The sequence below is a fragment of the Cnephaeus nilssonii genome (genome assembly GCF_951640355.1).
Source record: "Cnephaeus nilssonii genome assembly, chromosome: 9".
NCBI lineage: Eukaryota > Metazoa > Chordata > Mammalia > Chiroptera > Vespertilionidae > Cnephaeus > Cnephaeus nilssonii.
Genome location: NC_137080.1, coordinates 39,398,940 through 39,419,197, shown reverse-complemented (window position 1 = coordinate 39,419,197; position 20,258 = coordinate 39,398,940). Strand labels below are relative to the sequence as shown.

Genomic DNA, 20,258 nt, shown 5'->3' with positions numbered 1-20,258 from the left:
CAAAAAAAACCTAGCAGGCTTAAATAGTTGATGTTTGTAAAGTGCTAGCATACTATAGTTGGCTCAAAATAAGTCTTAAACTATCATCACCTCCATCATCATCAATCAGTCTTATTATTTCTCTTGTTAATGTATTAATTCTATTACAACAAAAAACCCTAGAGCAGCACATATAAATTCTTTTCAAAATTAAAAGAAAAAAATTGTTTACCTGTATAGCAAAAGTACCAACTCCACCTGAAGCACCCAAGATTAAAACACTGCAATGCAAAAGAAACTACAATTAATAAGAACATTAAGCCAATAAAACTGGGTAAATAAACAAGATGTTTTCACCATGCAGCTGGCTTAAAGATAAACAATCCCAAAAGCAAATAAAGTCATTCAGCTTCCCAAGATTCTATTACACAAGGATTTTTATTTTAAATTCACCAGTAAGCTATAAGTACTTCAAGTTAGACATTCTATAAACTCTTTACCAAGAATACCAAAACTACCAATAATTTGTCTTTTTTAAAGAAGCTCAGATGGCTCTTGGTAACATCTGACTTACAATTTTTCTAAGTTAAAATCACCATGACTTTCTCTGTAAGAGAGAGAGCTCTGGGACCCTTTTTAGTGTGTTAGAGTAGACTCAGTTGCTCTCTAAGAAAAATCACATTCCTGACCACATTCCAGCCAAAGTGGAATAAACATCTTTTGTTCACACATGTCCCGTCAAGCTCATCGACTTTCATAAATGGAAATCTCAGCCTCAATTTGGCTTCCTGTTAAAGCAGATGAATCTGTCCTATCAGCACAAACATTCTTGTGCTCCAGTTTTTACCATGTTTGATTACTGTAGCCCACCTGCAACTCTAGACCAAGGGTGTACATCAGAAAGATTATGGATGAGTGAGAGTGGGAGGGGTAAGGGTGTGAACCCTCTGAAATTGTGAATAGACTAAAATAATGAACAAAATTTGGTATGATTATGCACATGTGCATTGGGGAGGAGAGGATCCCAGACCTATTATCAATTTCCCAAAGAAATGGACCCACTATTCAAGAATCACTGCTTTACATACTCTTACTAAATTTTATTCTTGACTTAAGCCAGAGCACCAGTCAGTGCATTACCTTCGTTAGACTGCAGTTTCAGGTCCCCAGGCAATCGTTTGTACTGAACTGCACTTTGATGTTATGCTACCAATATAGGCTGAGGGACATTATAGTGACAGTCTGACTTTTAATACTTTAGCTAAGGAGATGCTGTTGAGAAAATTCTTTACGAGAATTCTCTTTAAGAGTGCCTATAGAAAAACATTTTTTGAAGATTAAGTGGTGGGAGTAGCTGTGCTTCTATTTGTCATGACACATTATGTAACTGCTAGTTGTGGGTCCCTCTTTGCCTTGGCTGCTGGAAAGTATGGAGAATTTTCCACCAGTCCCTAGAAAGTACACCAGAACTTAGAGCATGTATTCTGTCTACAATCTTAGCCCTAGTTTCATTTTAGGTTTTTCTCTCTTACCCAAATTATAGAAGGCTGGTTGTCACTCTTTAGATCAAGTATGTCAAACTCAAAGGCTAACATAAGCCAAATAAACAAGGTTTAAGTTTATGTGGGCCACAAAAAACCAAAAGCTTCAATTTTCATAGAAACGTAGGTTTATTTCCATAGAGGCATGCTAAATACTAAGGGCTGAAATAAATGAGTAATCTTTAACATAAAATAATAGAACATTTTAATAAAAATTAATATTTTCTCTTGAACATTAACTTACCAGACACTGAATAATTGCACAAATTAATAAGCGTAACGCAAATAAACCTATTTTTCTTGTTCTCCGAAAGGGAAATACTTCCTGTTGCGCACAGCAAACAAGTCAGTACAAGACTAATGATGTGGCAACCGGCTGCTAAAAAATTCGCTGCTAGTATTAGTGGAGAGAAATGGTGTGCCTGCGAGTAAGGTGCAAGGGTAATCAATCATTCACGATTACCCTCTTATTGTGGCCCATTCTATAGAAAGGTAATTAGTTAAACTCTCATTTAAGTTCTTCACAATCTAATCTTCATCTGAATTCTGACCCCTCTCACTATTTCTCACAGAACTCTCAGCAACATGATTATAGTAATCGGTCATTAGCGAACATTGTAGTTCATTATTAATAATTATGTATAACAGTATATTGTAAAAATTAAATTACAAAATTTTTATTAAAACGTTTCTTACATACCGTTATATTGGCTGGACCACAAAAATATTTGTTGTGGGCCGCATGCGGCCCGAGGGCCGCAAGTTTGACATGCTTGCTTTAGATCTTAAAAGTTATTAGTAAAGTTTCTGAGCCAGCTGTTCCCTTTAAAATTAATACCATTAAATGTAATTTTAAAAGTCTCCTTGTACATTTATTTCTTCCAGAAGAATTACATTGAAATTCACTAAATTATAAATTATAAATAGAAGAAACTTTAAAGATCAACTCCTCTAAAATCCTTCAATTCACATATTTAATCGCTTTAGTACTTAAATGAAGGGAAAAAGCATTAAAACTGCCTCACTGATACATTCAAAGATTAATTCAGTCACAATTACCCTCTTATTGTGGCCCATTCTTATAGAAAGGCAATTAGTCAAACTCTCATTTAAGTTCTTCACAATCTAATCTTCATCTGAATTCTGACCCCTCTCACTATTTCCTGAACAGAACTCTCAGTCACCCTGGGTCCCTCACTTCTTACCTCAAGTCCATGTACATGAGCTCATTCCTCAGGCTCTCAAATGCCTTCACTATCTGCTAAGGGCTCTCCTTCCTCTGAAGGCTCAAGTCCCAGTTTTCCTGCACAATACTCCTGAGATAGCCCCAAACCTGATACCCATGCCACTGCATCTGGCATTTGGCACATTGTTCATTTTCATTCATTCACTTGTTTCCCAAGCTATTCTGCAAGGTTTTGAGGACAGAGATCTCACATTATGCCCAAGCAGTGGGCATACCACCCTAGATGCAGCAGACACAGTGGGGGTGGGGGTGGTTACTGAGTAAAAAAGAAAAAAGAGAGAAAAAACTCATGGACAACAGTGTGGTGATTGCAGGGTAGAGAGGGTAGAGGGAGGTGGAAGAGGGTATAGAGGGGATAAATGGTGATGGACAGAGACTTGACTTTGGGTGGTGAACACATAATACAGTGTACAGGAAAAAAAAATCTAAATTAGCATTATATCCTACAATTAAGGCAACAATTGCTATTGCCCAAATGAATAAATCACCTGGCTATTTGAAAGACTGCATTAAAGTTTATTCCAGTAAAGAAACGGGCTTTAAATAATTTTTAATTCTCTGAGAATGCTGGATTTAAGAGGATGCCAAATATAATGGTTGCTTAAGGATCCAACTGCCACACACATCTCTGACCTCATTATTGTCAGTTCATTGCTTCCCTATAATTCTTGATCCAAAGCAGTATCATTCCTCCAAATTAAAATGCAAAAATGTGTTTCTCAGCAGTGCTTGGCAGAAGAGGGAGAGCTGCAATAGCAGCTTCAGTTCTGGATATTGCCACTTGATGGCACCTTAGTGCAAAACAGGAAAGGAGCACGCCCACTGAAGTCTACATACCATTAGTCAGCTTGTAAAGAAGCCCTGGGGACACATCATTCTCTGGTCCTGCAAACTCCATGTTCTGTGCAGGTTCAACCAGGGCCCGTACTTTGCTTCAAACAAAGAAAGTCCCACAAAGGGACAGTAGGCAAAATACATTTTCAAGCCAGCACTAAGTCAGTTGATTCTCTACAGTGTAAAGTCCTGTGGCTAAGCTAACTACTCTTGTTGTACTCTTCAAAGCACTTCCACTACAAAGGGAGAGCACTGCTGTGCTTACCCCCAGCTGCCCTTCACTATGTGCTATACTTGGAATACTTTCTACCCAGTAGCTACAATGGTTATGATATATACTCAAACCTTATTAAGTAGAAGCCTGTTATAGTACAGAAAGCTGTGCTGTATTGCTTAGTGGTTTATACAGAGCAAGTGCCAGGAAATACTCTATTTGCAAAAAGCACTATATTCAAAATTGCCAAGATTTTCTATCACATTTCTCTCACACTTCCTAAGTCCACATATAGATCTTCTTTTGAAGTCAGTGGGAATTACACTGTGGCAGATTTATAAAATATGGGCAAAAGTATGAATAATTATTAAACTGCTTATGTATTCTTAAACCCTAAAATCTAATTTTGTCATTTCTGCCCAACTTCTGAATTCTTCCCAAAATACATTAAGATGCTAACGCAATGTTGGCTTTTTTTCTGACTGAGTCACTTTTTCTTAGCATTTTGGCACATATGTCCTCTACAATCACGTTTTTCAGTATTATATGAGGGAAGGGTATCAACACCCTAATTGCCTTACAAATAAAAAATATATGAAATGTACTACAAAATAGCGAAAGATCCAGAAGTAGGGAATCATCTTTCAAACTTCTATATTCTGGATTAGCCCCAGAAATCTCTGAATGCCAGGGCTGGCACCTAGAAACCTGGGGTCCAGTCCCAACACTCCCACTGACTATCTATGCCTCAGATTCATCACCTGTGAAATGATGATCATGAAGGTATACTATAGGAGTCAATGAAAAAGAAAGAATTGGCTTCTTCAATCTAATTTAAGCTTATATTTAGTTTCCCTGCCTTTCTAACACAGAAGCAAAAGACCTGCACAATTCCCCTCAGACCACACGCTTGTGGGAGGAAACAGCCATCTCATAAGAGCAGAATGCCCTTTATTAAGTCCTAATGGCTCAGAAACAAAGATGATTTAAATATGGCTAAATCTTCCATCAGTAGAAACAACTGGCCTTTCAAAAATAAGGATGATGCTCTAGCTGGTTTGGATCCGTTGAAAGAGCGTCAGCCTGTGGACTGAAGGGTCCCGGGTTTGATTCTGGCCAAGGGCATGTACCTTGGTTGATGGCTGGATCCCCAGCCCTGGTTGGGACGTGTGCAAAGGCAACCAATCCATGTGTCTCTCTCACAGACATTTCTCTGTCTCTCCCTCTCCTTACCAATCTCTCCAAAAACCAGTAGAAAAGTATCTTCAGGTGAAGATTTAAAAAAAAAAAAAGGATGATACTGAAAATGTATCATTTCATTTTTCAGAGACTCCTTTTTAATCTGGGCAGGGGGCGGAGCAGGGGGGACGAGTGAAAGATAGCAAAGTATAACATAATATGCCAAGTTGATTCCCTGAAGTGAGAAAACCAATCTGAATAAGTGGAATATAGCTACAAAACAAATCAACCAAACATGACCAAAACAGCCTGGACTTGTGTCCTTCTTTTATGCCTCAGTAATTCATGTAGACACATTCCCCAAGTTATAGAAGAGTTCATGTGTGAATTAGTTGTTTGGAACTTTAAACACATTTTCCCATGAAAACAAAGCTATTTATACATCTTGGCAAGGTGCCCAGGGTAGCAGTTTAAAAAGGTTTAGTTAACCCATAATGGAACAAGAACCTCATGCAAAGTATAACAATGATTCTGTGGGAAATGTATTTAGAATTTCAACCCGGGGTACTGGGAACACATCTCCCCAAATAGGATAGGCAGTGGGAACTGGTTCCTTCAATCTGGTACAGGATGGAGGAAGAGAGAAGAGGGCAGGATCATTTAGGATGCAACAATAGGGTGGATGAGAGAGAGAAGTGATGTGGCCAGAGAAGAATTTACCATCGAGCTGACGGGGTTCAGGACATGCAACCTCAAAATATGGCACCTTAGCATATTGAATAGTTTAAGCTGAAGGTATACATGCTCATCAACTTCTATTGGTTTTCCTCTGGTCAATCTTTTGTTCCAGGGCTCTCAGCAGAAAACTCAGGAGGGTAGAGTGAAAATGATTTTTCCTCCCCTACTAATCACAATCAGTTGAAAGTTCTATCTCTTCACTCGTACAGTATATTATACTTCCCCTCTTCTCAGATGACACTAGACTGGGCTGAAGGAAAGGTGATTTAAAAACACATTTGCTTTGGGTTTAATGGGAAATACTGATGTGTTCATTGTAATTTCTGAATAGAGTTGTTATAGGCTATCTTACCTAAGCCCACAGCCAATCAGAGTGAGTATGCAAATTAGAAGGCCAAAGATGGCGGCTGCCCAGCTGCTCCAGGCTCGGAGTGGCCAGGTGGGGTAGGACGTCTGCTATGAGAGGGAGGGCGGGGGGCGAAGGGATCTACAGGAGCGGAGTGCCGCAACGAAGACAAGACTGCAGACTCCAGAGTCTGCAGCAAAGACGAAGACGGCAGACTCCGGCCTGAGTCTGCAGCGAAGCAGCGAAGACAACCGGCCGGAGTCTGGAGCAAAGATGAAGATGGCAGACTCCAGCCTGAGTCTGCGGTAAAGATGAAGAAGGCAGACTCTGGCCGGTGTGAAGGCCTGGGTCCCGGATGCTGGAGGAAAACCAGTGCTGGAAGCCAAGGGAAGGAAGGCCTATTGCACGAATCTCTTCGTGCAATGGGCCTCTAGTCTTAATATAAGGATGCGGAAAGGGTACCAAACAGGCTCCCCAAGGTGTGCTGTTTCGGTATGTGGATTATTTTGTGCTGAAAGCAATCAAGACCCTTTAGGCTTAAGAAAAATTTTTATCTCCCCCTTAAAGAACTTAAATTAGGGATCTTGCCCATAATAACCGTTATCGCCAGAAATAACTGTTTATGACCTATCTCTAAAGCAGGGTAAACTTCTAATTACTGAATATCTGAATGACCTTCCTCCCCTCTGAAGCCCCAAGGTGACTTACCTCATCCCTAGCTCAGAATGCCATTTATAGCTCATTTTAACTATCTCTGAACCTCTCATGTATGTGGAGTCTTGGACTCTCTCATGTATATGGGGCTAATATAATTAAACTTGATTATTTTCTCTTGCTAATCTGTCTCATGTCAATTTGATTAGCAGATCAGCCAAAAGAACCTAGAAGGGTAGAGGAAAGTCTCTTTCTCCGCATAATGGCTTCTAGGAATATTCCTACTTCCCGCTAATATGTCCACACAAATATATTGCTGGGGCTCCTCTCAGGGCGCAAAGCTTAAGCTTCATTGGCTATGTAGTAGAGGGAAAATATCTTTTTCCTCTACCCTTTGAGGTTTCTGGCTGAGGCCCCTGTAAAAAATGACAACACAATAAGGCATTATGAAATTTTATTATGATATGATTAAGGACCATTGTACCTAGCACTAGATTATGAGAGCGATGAAAAAGGACATGGTCAAACAAGGTTTGAGATGTACAGAACCAGAAGTTAGTCTGTAGAAAGTCCTTACAATTAAAAGACATCACAAATCTAAACCTAAGTCAGCTTGCATTTATGGGAAATGCATCGCTGCCAAGGAAACATAAAAGCAATCACGATCCTCCAATTCAGCTTTCACTAGCTTACCCTATCCTAGAAAGTAGGACCCCTTAGCCTCACCAATCACTGACCTCCTCACCAATCACTCTCTGTTTCCATGTTGCCTTTTCTAACTTCTATAAAACATGCTCTTGTCCAAAATCCCTGGGGAAGAGTGTCCCACTGCTTGTAAGGCACTGACTTCCCCCAATGCATGGACTGCCTTCCCTTGAATAAAGAACATCAAACTGGTTACTAAATTGTATTACTTTTGCTATTTGACACCACTATAGGGAAGACATCAACAACCAATTAGTTAATGAGGGTTGTCAGTTAAAATGCAAAGGTATGTTAGGTTTATTCACTGCAGGACAAAACTTCAAATGCCTCAAATCTGTAGCTCATATATTAAAGAAATTTTAAAGATGTTTTTCCAAATTTGACAATCTTAAACTTTACATGACATGAACATAAAGAGTTGTACAGTGGAATGGAAAGGAGCAGGGTTTGTAAATGATTACCAGATTTTGGCTTAAGGTAAATCACAGTTAACTGACATTAGGAATCTACAGGAAGTCAGGGTGATAAGTTAGTCTTGTTTTGCTCAAGTTGAGTTTCAGATACAAAGGGGACATTGGTAGAGAAGTTGGGGTTATAAACATAAATCTGCAAGTTACCAAAATATATAGAACTGGGAGTAGATGAGATAATCCTGGGAGATAGGAATGATGGAGTGGGACACAAGGAAAAGAGTAACAGGAAGAAAGGCGGAGGGTAGGCTTTAAAAATGACAAGAACTGGTCAAAAAGGTGAGAGGAAAATTATAGGAGCCTGGTGTCCCTAAACCATGGGAAAAGTGAGTATTAAGGAAGTGGTCAATGGTGCCAGATACTTCAGAGTTCAAATTATAAGAACTGAAAAGGCCCTAGCCGGTTTGGTTCAGTGGCTAGAACGTCAGCGGACTGAAGGGTCCCAAGTTCAATTCTGGTCAAGGGTACATGCCCAGGTTGTGGGCTAGATCCCCAGTAGTGGGCATGCAGGAGGCAGCCAATCAATGATTCTCTCTCATCATTGATGTTTCCATCTCTCTCTCTCCCTTCCTCTCGAAATCAATAAAATATATCCTATATAATAAAGAGGTAATATGCAAATGGTCGTTACACCGTGATGGTAACGACCAATCAGCAGGAGGGCGGGGCAGCGAGCTACCAGCGACGGAGAGCGACAGGAGGGCAGCGAACTACAGTGCGGTGGAGAGCTACGAACAACAGTGGGTGGGGAGGCCAGCTGAGGCAAGCGGCAGCAAGCTACTGCGCAGGGCCACTAGTGTGTGTGTGTGTGTGTGTGTGTGTGTGTGTGTGTGTGTGTGTGTGTGAGTGTGTGTGTACATATGAAGAAAGAACTGAAAAGTATCATTGTGTTGGCGACTTAGTCAGCTATGACCCCATGAGAACAGTTGCAGCTGAATGGCAAGGCTGGAAGCTAATTATGGTGCACTGAAAAGTAAATGACTTCTATACTTCACAAGATCGCTAGTCTGCCACCTAGAAAACTAATCTGCAAAACACAAATTTCCAGGAAAAAGTTTTCTACTAATTCATTTAGCCGAGTCCTCCTGCAGCTCCTAGAAGAGCAGTCCAGGGGTAGAGGCCAGATTCATTTGCATCACACTGGCCAGACCAGAGCCTCCACTCTCCCTCTCCTCCTCTTCCAAATCCCACAATTTCTTTCAGCAAGTAAAATGCAAGAATTTCTTTCTCCTCCCCATTATCCCTCTAACTATACAACCTAGTCAAGTGCAAATGAAAACCCAAAGACCACATGGGTGGTGCAAATAGAGAGGGGAGAAACAGGTGGGTGGTGGGGTGAATAACAGGCAGGTGAAGGCATCTGAAAGAAGAAAGCTATTATAATTACCAATATAAGCATATTGGGGAAGAGGGGTAAATCCAGTGTTTTTAAGTTTGAGCGTGTCTAATTCTATAAACAGAATTAATCAGATACCTGATTTAACCTTACTTGACAAAATATGACTGTCATGAAGCCTGATGTCAAAAGGAAACAATGAAAAGCATTCCTAAATTCACTGCATTGAGTTTAAGGTACATAAAATTTAAAAGTGAAACTTATTTTGTGGAGGAAGAATGGTTCAATTTCTAACACTTTCTAATACTTCTGTCTAACAGAGTAAAGTACAACTTTCCCAATAAGAGATGAATTTCAGGCAGAGTATGAAATATTCAAGGTGGACCATGACACTACTAATAAATATAATCAGACTGCTTTAAAAATTATCTAGTGTTGCCCAAGCCGGTTTGGCTCAGTAGATAGAGCATCAACCTGCGGACTGAAGGGTTCCAGGTTCAATTCCGGTCAGGGGCACAGGCCCGGATTGTGGGCTCAATCCCCAGTAGGGGACGTGCAAGAGGCAGCAAATCAACGATTCTCTCTCATCATTGATGTTTCTCTCTCTCTCTCTCCCTCTCCCTTCCTCTCTGAAATCAAAAATATATTTTAAAAAATATATCTAGTGTTAGCACTTTAAAAAAATTTGTATTCATTTTAAGATCCCTAAATTATCTATGTGTTCCTACTGAATAAATCATGAAGAAACTATGATGGGCAGGGTAAGAAGGAAATCATTTCACCTGACATTTTCTAGTGATACCGAAGTGTGGGCAAAAATGACATTTTACATGACATTAATATTAAGTTATCCCCTTGGTTCACTGATGCTGTTTTTGCAAAAATTATATAACTAAAAGGAAAAGGTAAACACCATCAAACTCTTAGAAAGCGTTGTCTTAATTTCAAAATGCTGTTTGTCATTACTCCCAAGGTGCTGATGGGTGTTTTTATCATTGCTAGGTTTTGTTTTTTAATTAACTGGTTAGAAAAACAGACTTTACACACAATAAAATATACAGATAATGTATTACAGAATTGTACCCCTGAAACCTATATAATTTTATTAACCAATGTCACCCTAATAAATTCAATAAAAAATAATGAAAATAAAAACAGACTTTATGTCCTTAATAACAAACACTGACCTGCTTTGTGCAGACTAAAGTGTGTCTTAATGCTGGCAGCTAACAGAAAAAGAATTATTGCTTAGAGAAGCCACTTTGGACACTGCAACCTCTGGGTTTATGTATAGTAAAATTCCACTCTGGTAGTAATTTCTTCATGTAGAAGTATTTTTCATGGTATTTTAAGGTCCTTAATTAACTCTCTCATGTGTTTCTCACAAATAAGAAGTTGGAGAGGTAGGCCATTATTACCACCCATGTGTAGTAAGTTACATAAACTAAAATTTCTTAGAGCACCAGGGCCAACCTCTCACTGCCATTTGGAACAAAGGCATCCTGGGTCACCATGCACGTAGGAATGTGACAGAAGTCTATGATGTGAGCTAGTGAGGCTCTTCACAATGGATACACTCCAGTTTGGTTAATATGTGACTAAATCAGTGAACAGACCCAACTCAATATAATATAAAATCACCTTATAGGGGATAAAACTTTCCACTTCTCACAGCTCTCCTAACAACCTACACTGTCCTACATTCAGTACCTTGGAGGAAAGTGCGAAGAGACCATAGATAGCATGCATGTTGTTGCCTGATTAGTTAGCAGCAGAGAATAGAACCCAAGGCTCTACTTCCCCAGTTCCAAACCATTATTGTTCAAATAAAAGATAACATGGAATTACCCAAAACCCAACAATAAAATGGGGGCATACATCTGTGTATCTGAGAAGAGAGAGCTAGATCTGTTTCTAAATTGTTTTCCTCAGGGTACTAAATAAGAGTATGCCTGGAGAGCCCTGAAATGGTGAAGGGAATGACAGATCTTTAACCACATAGTCATGTGGGCATAGAAAGTATATTGCTTTTAAGGAAAAACAAAACAATAAAGCATCAGGGTCAATGCAGAGCCTACAATAATAATAAAGGTCTAAAAATCTTGAATAAGATTTTTGCAAGGTTATTAACTACGACAAGTCATTAGAAAAATCTATGTGGTCAAACTAATTTAATTTAAACGAAGTGTTGAGCCAAAATGGCAACTTCAAGAAAGATAAGCCTCAAAGCTTAAAAAATAAACATGGTTGACCTTTAGAATAAATATTTGCTTTGAATTCTACAATAAAGGGTAGCACCTCATTAGATGAATAGCCTTCATACTGCTTTCAGGAATACAGCTTTCATTAAATCCAATGCTCTGTAACTCAACACATTAAATGTAAAGTGCAATGTTTCACAACAACAGGAGTATGAAATGGCACAGTCTTCAGTTATTTTATCTGCACAACCCTTAGCAATCAAAAACTAAGTTATTGTAATTTATTAAAATTTGACCTATAGCTCTCTCCCTCATCACAAACACTAAACGGTTCTTAGTACCTAGTTTTCCCTATGATACCAACTTTCTAAAATTCAAAGAATATAATCTCATTGCCAATAATAGTAGCCACTATTTATTGAGTGCCTCCCTGTGTCACAAGTGCCACTAGTTTTAGTTGTATTATCTCATTAAAAACAAACTCACGGAGGAGAAGTGACCAAGTGGGCCACCCAGTTAGAAGCAACAGAATCTGAATCTGAACTCAAGTTCATCAAAGATATTTCTACTCACTATTGTTGCTAACTTAAACAAGCATTACATTCAAGGCCTTGAAGCACCAGAATTAACCTAAAGAATACCAAGCATTGAGACTAAGAGACCTCAAGATTATTCAGCAGTGTTTTACATTCTCTTTCTATCTGCTTTTCATAGACGTTCACAAGTATGAGAGAGCAACTCCTACTAGAGGTAGGAAAAAAATACCCGCACCTTTCTTTAGAAATTATATAAAGTGATTCTTAACCCTTTTAGCAATCTGGTAAAAGCCACAGACCTTCTTTCCCGAGAGTCACATAAAATTTTGCATTATTTTGGAAGGTTCAGAGTCCTAAAGTCCATCTATACATTTCAATTTTAAAATTTGCATTTGATTGGACTAAGAATCAATAGAATAAAGTTAAAGTGCAAAATGACACAGAGTTCTTTGGAAATTGTTTTAAATGTCAGCACAACTCTGCTCATGTAAGTGATCCTAGTTTTAATGCTTCTGATAATCTATGGCAAAAACCTTACAAAAGGAAAGGGAGAAGGTTTAGATGCCACCATTGATACTTACCGTTTTCCTGCGCAATTTTTTTCATTCAGGCCACCAACCTTGTTTATGGCAGACCAGGCTGTGAGAGCCACATATGGCAAAGAGGCAGCTTGAGTATGAGTGAGTGATTTGGGCTTGTGAGAGACCTAGATTTGAAGATAACAGTAAAAAATAAGCAATGACTTACAAACCTATGAATGCAATTAAATACATTTATCTTCACAGGAATCCAACCATTCTCATAGATAAGCCTATAATATTCTGCCAGGTTCAGTATTTATTACATACCCTACTTTAAGATTATGCCTAAGGAATATTCTCCAAATGACTCAACCGCCCTCCTGGGGTCAGAAGCTCAGTAATGTTTTATAGGCTACATTATCAGATATAGCTGCTTAATTCAATAATCCCACTAGTCCTGACTATACACAGAAATAAATCCAAATAAACCTTGAGCCCTCATAAACACATTGTAATTTGCGTTTGTTTGTTTTTTTTTTGTTGTTGTTTTTTTTTTAGATCAGTTGTTTCCTTTGCTCCCATTTACTGGAAGGTAATCTTTCCAGACTTTTTCTAATCTTAGTAATATCCCTCCTTCCCTCCCTTCTGTAGCCAATTTCCACAATGTTAACCCCTTTCTCTCTGTCCAAATTGTCAGACTTCTTGACTGTATTTGATTAGACTCCTGTTTTTAAGGTTACTTGAAACAGTTTGATACTTCCATGCTTTTGTTTATAATTAATCGGTACACTCCATTTGGTATATTTGGTTTCCACTACTTACACTGGGTAAAACCAAGAAACACAGCAGGGTTTCTAGATCTCACTCCAAATCCCTGCTCCACAAGACAAAGATACCACTTTGGCAGGCAATGTTATTAAATGACATCAAATACTTTTCTAATCTTTCAAAAATTCCTATTCTCTATCTTAGCTCTTTTAAACCTACCCATTAAACATGAACCTGATCTGAAAAAACCCCACAATTATTTCAGAGATATTTGTCAGTCTTTGTTTATACTTTCTAATGGCATTTCAGCACAGAATTGGTGAATTACCTCATTCCCACTGACTACAACAAACTCTGAGAGAGTGCCTTGTTTCCAGGGAGGAACTGCAGCCCAGACCTGAAACACACACACAACTTCATCAGAAACAAATCTTTTTTAACCAAAGCTAAGCAAGAGGGTAGTCCCCAATACATACTCCACCCAATGAAAAAAGCACAAGTCAGCAATACAACAACCAAAGGAGTTATTTTTACACGATATAAAAGTATTATTTAGTATGATTCTGCACTTGATGTCAAGCCACACTGGAAGCAGATGCCAGTAAATCCCGCTGTATTTGCTGACTACATACTTTAGAATACCACTAAGAGCACAGTCTCTGGGGCATGAATCCTGGCTCTACCTCTCACCAGCTGTGGAACTTCTGTGTAGCTGTACAGCTTGGTTTCCCCATCTGTAAAGTGGGCCTGACTGTACTTACTTCATAGAGATTAAAGAATTATTTTATGAAAAGCAACAAGATCAGTGTTAGCTATTATTATGAACTCACTTTAATTTCTTGGTGTAAAAATTCAAAGTGACAAGTGACAGGTGATTATACCAAACTTCAGCTATTTAAAAACTATCTAGTCCATAATGTAGAAAATTGTCACTTAAAGATTCTTTCAATAAAAAGAAAAACAGTCCCAATCATACAGAAAGTCCTGCAATTCTTAAGCACTAGATTTAGAACACTTGAGCGTAGTCAAGCTATTCTGCCAGAACCAAGGATAACAGAGACAAGAAAATAAGGGTTCCAGCCAAAGCTCAGTATATTTGTTGGAAAGAAGAGGAAAGGTCACTGATATGGAATATACTTCCAAAAGAAGCAGAATGAAATTTGCATATTTAGAAAAGGAATAGCAGTATTCTATAACTCACCTCATCTCCAGGCTTGAAATAACTCACATCAAGTCCACATTCCATCACCACACCAGAGACATCCCGACCCAGAGTCAGGGGGAATTCTTCTCCTTTGATTTTAATATGTAAAGGGTCACGTTTCATATTTAAAGCTGCAGCTCCATAACCACCTATAAAATACAGTTTTATCTGTTTCTTCCAAAAGAATGGGATGATTTAAAAACTACTTATAGGCCAGGTACAATTCTAGATACTCTGGATATAGATTATAAATTAATAAAATTTATGATTTTGTTTTGCCACCACACAAGAAATCTTAAAAACAATGAGTGCCGAAGGGGGTGTGTGAGGCAGAAATGGATAAAGGGGGGGATAAATGGTGATCAAAGGAGACTTGACTTGGGGTGGTGAACACAATACAATATACAGATGATATTTTATAGAACTGAACACCTGAAACCTTGATAATTTTATTAACCAAAGTCACCCCAATAAATTCAATAAAAAAGAAACAAAACAATGAGTGCTGTTCCTTTCAAAGAAAATTACTTGGAAAATTATAATCACTTGTTAAACTAAAGCTACCATTGCTCAAAATGTTTAAAATCCAATTTTGAAACTGCTTCAGTACTTTCAGTATTTTGTCTTATAGTTTTAGTTTGTTCTTTGAAGATAGTTTCTTTAATTTATTCATTCATAAACTTTTTAAACAACAAAGTTGTTTGGAGCCCAGTCTGGTGAAGAAGAGAAACACTAAAGCTGTTTGAGTTAATAAACCAATAAATAAGGCATAGTTATATTTGACACTGACACTGGTCTGTAAGTAATGGCCCCCACCTCCCAAAAAGTGTTTGCAGAACATCTATGGATTAAGTCCATAGATTGATTCTCCAGTGAAAAAGAACCACTCATCTGCACCTGTTCTAATACGTTAAATCAAGTTAATTGCTTTATTATACATATCCATTTATTTTTAAGAACATTTACATAAATATCAGCTAAGTAGAGCTGAAAACATTCTGATCACATTTTTGGTTCAAATAAGTTGGCTTACTCTATCTACAATAATCCTAATATATAAAATGGCCTAGCTGGTGTGGCTCAGAGTTTGAGCATCAACCTATGAACCACGAGATCATGGTTCAATTTCCAGTCAGGGCACGTCTGGGTTACGGGCTCGATCCCCAGTAGGGGATGTGCAGGAGGCAGCCAATTAATGATTCTCCCTCATCATTGATGTTTCTCTCTCTCTCCCCCGCGCCCCCTTCCTCTCTGAAACCAATTTTTTAAAAAATAATAAATTATATATATACATATGTACACATATATATTTCCAAGACACAAAAGTTGTAATTGTCTCTCTACTTGACATCTTTTTGAGAACATGTCGCGAAGTTCTCCAAGATAAGCACCCCGCTTACCTTTCTAGTGTCATGTACCACAATTTAAATTCCAGAATCACTAAACCAGTCTATAAGTCTCCTTTCCCCCGACCCACTCTCAGGGAAGTACCCATTAGGTGACCTTGATAGGAGCAGTTGTGGTGTGGAGATACAGAGAATGGGAAGTAGGAGACAGTGAGAGGTGCAACTGAGATGGAGAGAGGATTTTTTAGTGTCCCCCCCCCTCCCCCCCCCCCCCCCCCCCCCCGCCTCTTTAAGAGGAGAAGCAGCAGTCTGTATGCTAATGGGAATGACCCAGTAGAAAAGAAAAGATTCAAGCTGCAGGAGAGAATTGCTGAAACAATGCCCCAGAGTAGCTGAGAGGTAGAATCTAGAACCCAAGTGGAGGGCTGGCCTTACAATGACAATTAACGTATAAAGTAGGAGGGAATGTAGATAATATGGAGAGATGCTAACAGGTGGGTAGCTTGCAGAGCTGTTTTCCTAATTAAAGACATATGGGAGAAAGTGTTTGAAAGTTGGGATAGTACCAGAAAATCTAAGCCATCATGCCAGTATTACACATTTGTCATCTAGCTAGTTAGGTGTGCACTCTATCAGGCAAAGAAAGAAAATAAAAATCTTCACATGTAATACAAAAGTCATGTTTTACTTTTCCTATCTTATATTCCATTTCCACCATTAAAACACATTTAAACAATTATTTACTGAAATGCCTATGTGGTTTGAGCAACAGAAGTAGGCATTTAGCCATATCAAATATTAGCTGCTGTTTCAGAGCTGCAAAAAGGCTTCAGTCCTCTCTGAGGTACAGACCTGCAGGGCAGAGTTAGTTTTCTTGGTCACCGTGATAGGCCAATGTATTAAGTGAATTAGCCCCGGCTCACAAGTATTACCTAAACTAGTTCCAAATCCAAAATGTAGCTGGTAGTTAGTAACTGAGAACCTGCTTGATGACAAATGAGGGCCCTTAGGAGCTTCATCCCATTGCTAGAGGTGGCCAGTTTGACTGGGTCAGAGTTAGAATAATTTGGGAAATCATAAATCTGTCATCAGTTTCAAAGCTTTAATTCCACCTAAAGAAACCAAACTGTTGGTATGATGTTGTTAGCTGTATTTTTTATTTCAAAATTATTCTATGTTCACTGCAGCATTCCTAGTAATGGCCAAGATATGGAAGCAACCTAGCTGTCCATCAACAGATGAACAGATAATGAAGATGTGAGATATATATACACAATGAAATATTATCCAGCAGGAAAAAAGAATGAAATCTTGCCATCTGAAACAACATGGATGGATTGAGGGTATTAGGCTAAGTGAAATAATTCAGACAGAGAAAGGCAAATAAATACTATATGATTTCACTTAGATGTGGAATCTAAAAAAACAAATGAATAAACAAAACAGGAACGGACCCAGAGATATGGATAACAGTTGATGGTTACCACAGGGGTGGGGGATGGGAATAAAATATTATTAAATGAAATAAATTTATTTAGCCATTTATATAAGTTATGATTTTATGTCCAACAATAATGGCCATCTCCAGGAAAACAGCCTACTTTCATCTTTCAAAAGAAAATAGCATGTCTTTGCTTTCTTGTCAAGGAAAACTGCTTCCTATAGCTTACAAGCTTCTAGTTATTACTTATTTCCCCAAGCTACCATTTCAGATACTTTCTGCAACAGCAATTGCACATTCTCAAAAAAGAATCCATGAGCAGGAAATAAAGAGAGTAACTTGCAAATAATATTGCCCATTCAAATCATAAACTAAGATGTCTTAAGAATACTATATAAAAGTAAAATGTTACAACATTTTATTATTAAATAGCAGCAAAGAAAGTCCAGATCCAGCCATTCTACTGAAATTGAAATGTACACAATACAAATTATGCATGTGCATTCAAAGAAACGAAAGTTAGCAGTTCTAAAAGAAGACAAATGTAAATATGCTCATGGATAAAATACTGCTAATTTTAGTTTGTGATCTTAAATTAGAGTGAAAATGTAAAATGCCATAAAAATGACTGCATGACAACCACATATGTGAAGCACTGTACTGAAACAGGTAGTAGCTAACAGAGTATACAATCTACCTTCACAATTTATACTCATTGATCATTGGGTGTAAACACTTATCATTGGATGTAAAACAACCACTTAAAGACATATCCTATAAAAATTAAATTATCTTCACATCCAGTGTAAATGGAATAAAACAATATGTTCACGTAGTGGTAGCAATTATTATGTCAAAGTGAACAACAAAAATACAGTAAGTCCTGACCTAAAATCATGAATACATTGTGACAGACTGAATACAGAAATACATATGAAGATCCAGTTATCTTATTCTAATGTCTAACAAGGGAGATATATTCATAGCTATAACTCACATAAACAAAAGCCAAATCATTATTACGCATGTAAAGAGATCTTAAGAACACAAAATTTGAGAATTGCTATTCTACTCTATCACAACTCCTAGAAACAAAAAGGAAGAAATTAAAGAAGTCAAAGTCTCAACTTCTTTCATATTTCTCTCTAAATTCCACAAAATGATTCACCTTAATCTTAATTTTGTTATTAAATATATACATATATGAAAGAAATTTAATTCATCACGCATAGTTCACATACAGGATGGGGCAAAAGTAGGTTTAAGTTGTTCATATAGAAAATAACACAATAATTAATAAATAATACAAGAATAAACTGTATTTCATATACAACTGTAAACCTACTTTGGCCCACCCTGCACAATTGTTATTGAGGCAATCTAATGAGTAGAACTGTAGGTCTACATATAGGCCTTCAAAACAGACACGTGATAAAATTATAACTCATATGGAAGCTTGTTTAGAACACTGAGGTTAACTGACCAATCAATCATCCCAGATGTGTTTGTTGGTGGTTTTTTTTTTACTTTTTCAGAAGACATGAATAAGTTCCCATAAGCAATATTTTTGTCATTACTCTCCAAAGTTAAAGTAATTCACAAATAGTAATTAATTTTTTCAGCATAGTATATATTTAAGGAATCAATAGTGCTCTTCAATCTTTGTCAGTATATCCCAGAAGAAATTAAGATACAGTAATATTGTTCCCACTTAGGATAACAGAAAAGTGTATTTTAACTGCTGAGGCCAAATGCAACAGCAAAACGGAGGAAAGTACTGGCAAGGATGGAATTTCTGAAGAAATAAAGAAAGCTGTGAACAGTGAGAGAGCAAAGAAGTATTACAAAAATGCAAATTCTGAACTGATGTGAAAACATAACCATACCTCTAAAACCTGTGATAGACCTCAGAATATCACAAAACTCCCAGGAGAGGATACCAGAAAGTTAGCTGTGGACACAACTCTCAAGTCCCAATTTACATGTTAAGGAAGCCTGGAAGCAATTCGAACTTACATTGTGTAAAAGATTAAAGTATACCAGGGGCACTGCAATTTCAAAAATTTTGGAACTATCTGCTGACATACTGTCAAAAACCTAAACAATTCCTTTGTGTTAACCAAAGAAGGGTAGTAAAATAACAATTGATCTTTTAAAATTACTGAACCCTGATGAAATTCTCTTAAGAAAAATAAGAAATGTAATAACGAGGGATGTCTTTCAAACTTACTTCTCATATTAACATCTATAGGATTTACACTTGCAGCGTGCACTTTGATAATGACTTCATTTGGATAGTGTATGATAGGCATCATCATGTTCTGAGTAAATCGAAGCACTTCGTTCTTCCCATATTTATCTATCACCCAAGCGGGCATGACCGTGCTCCTCGGAGAGGTAGTACTAATCTTTCTAACGGAAAGCTTTCGTATACCGTGGCTTCCCCAGAAGCAAACCGTAGCACATGCCTTTCTTCTAAGCACACACGTCTTCAGAAATTCCATCGTGAACCTGTGGTTGAGGTGCGTGCCCTGATTAAAATGCACTGAGACTGGATTAACCTGTCACCCCCTGAACTAGGCCAAACACACTGTCCGATTTCAAAACGGAGGATTCAAAAAATGGAAGTGAGCCTAATGGAGCAAATGAAGGAAGAAGAATATGGAATTAGATGGCTCTTCGCATATGAAATGCTCCGATTAACGTTCCAGTCAGTCTTCTGTCCATTCTCTTCCCCGCCCAACCCCCTCCCCTTAAAAACAGACCAAAATCAAAACCCTTAGAACTCTGCCCCGTCTCGGGAGCACGCGGCGGGACCGACGGACTGCGCTCGCGAACCCGACGCCACAGAGAAACAGACGCTTCCAAATTCCCACCGCGACCCCAGCCCGGAGCCTCCTTTCCACCCGTTCTCCGCCGCCGCCGCGGGACGTGCCTTGCGGCGCCAACCAATCGCGTGCAAAGATCATTTCCTCGGGCGGCAATCCGACCAATGGGAG

The 20,258-nt window shown here is 38.3% G+C and overlaps 1 protein-coding gene across 2 annotated transcripts in view; it reads right to left on the bottom strand.

Annotated features, from left to right (window-relative positions):
- The window catches only part of RTN4IP1 (reticulon 4 interacting protein 1), a 44,812-nt gene extending 24,637 nt beyond the window's left edge, over nucleotides 1–20,175 (bottom strand). For both annotated transcript variants that reach the window (XM_079780414.1, XM_079780413.1), the window contains exons 1-5: nucleotides 19,490–20,175; nucleotides 14,470–14,621; nucleotides 13,597–13,665; nucleotides 12,561–12,685; nucleotides 212–260 (exon numbers count right to left, since the gene is read on the bottom strand). In XM_079780414.1, coding sequence (XP_079636540.1) covers nucleotides 212–260; nucleotides 12,561–12,685; nucleotides 13,597–13,665; nucleotides 14,470–14,621; nucleotides 19,490–19,763 — 669 coding nt within the window. In that variant the 5' untranslated portion in view covers nucleotides 19,764–20,175. The remainder of the gene's footprint in view (nucleotides 1–211; nucleotides 261–12,560; nucleotides 12,686–13,596; nucleotides 13,666–14,469; nucleotides 14,622–19,489) is intronic.
- Nucleotides 20,176–20,258: the final 83 nt, after the last annotated feature.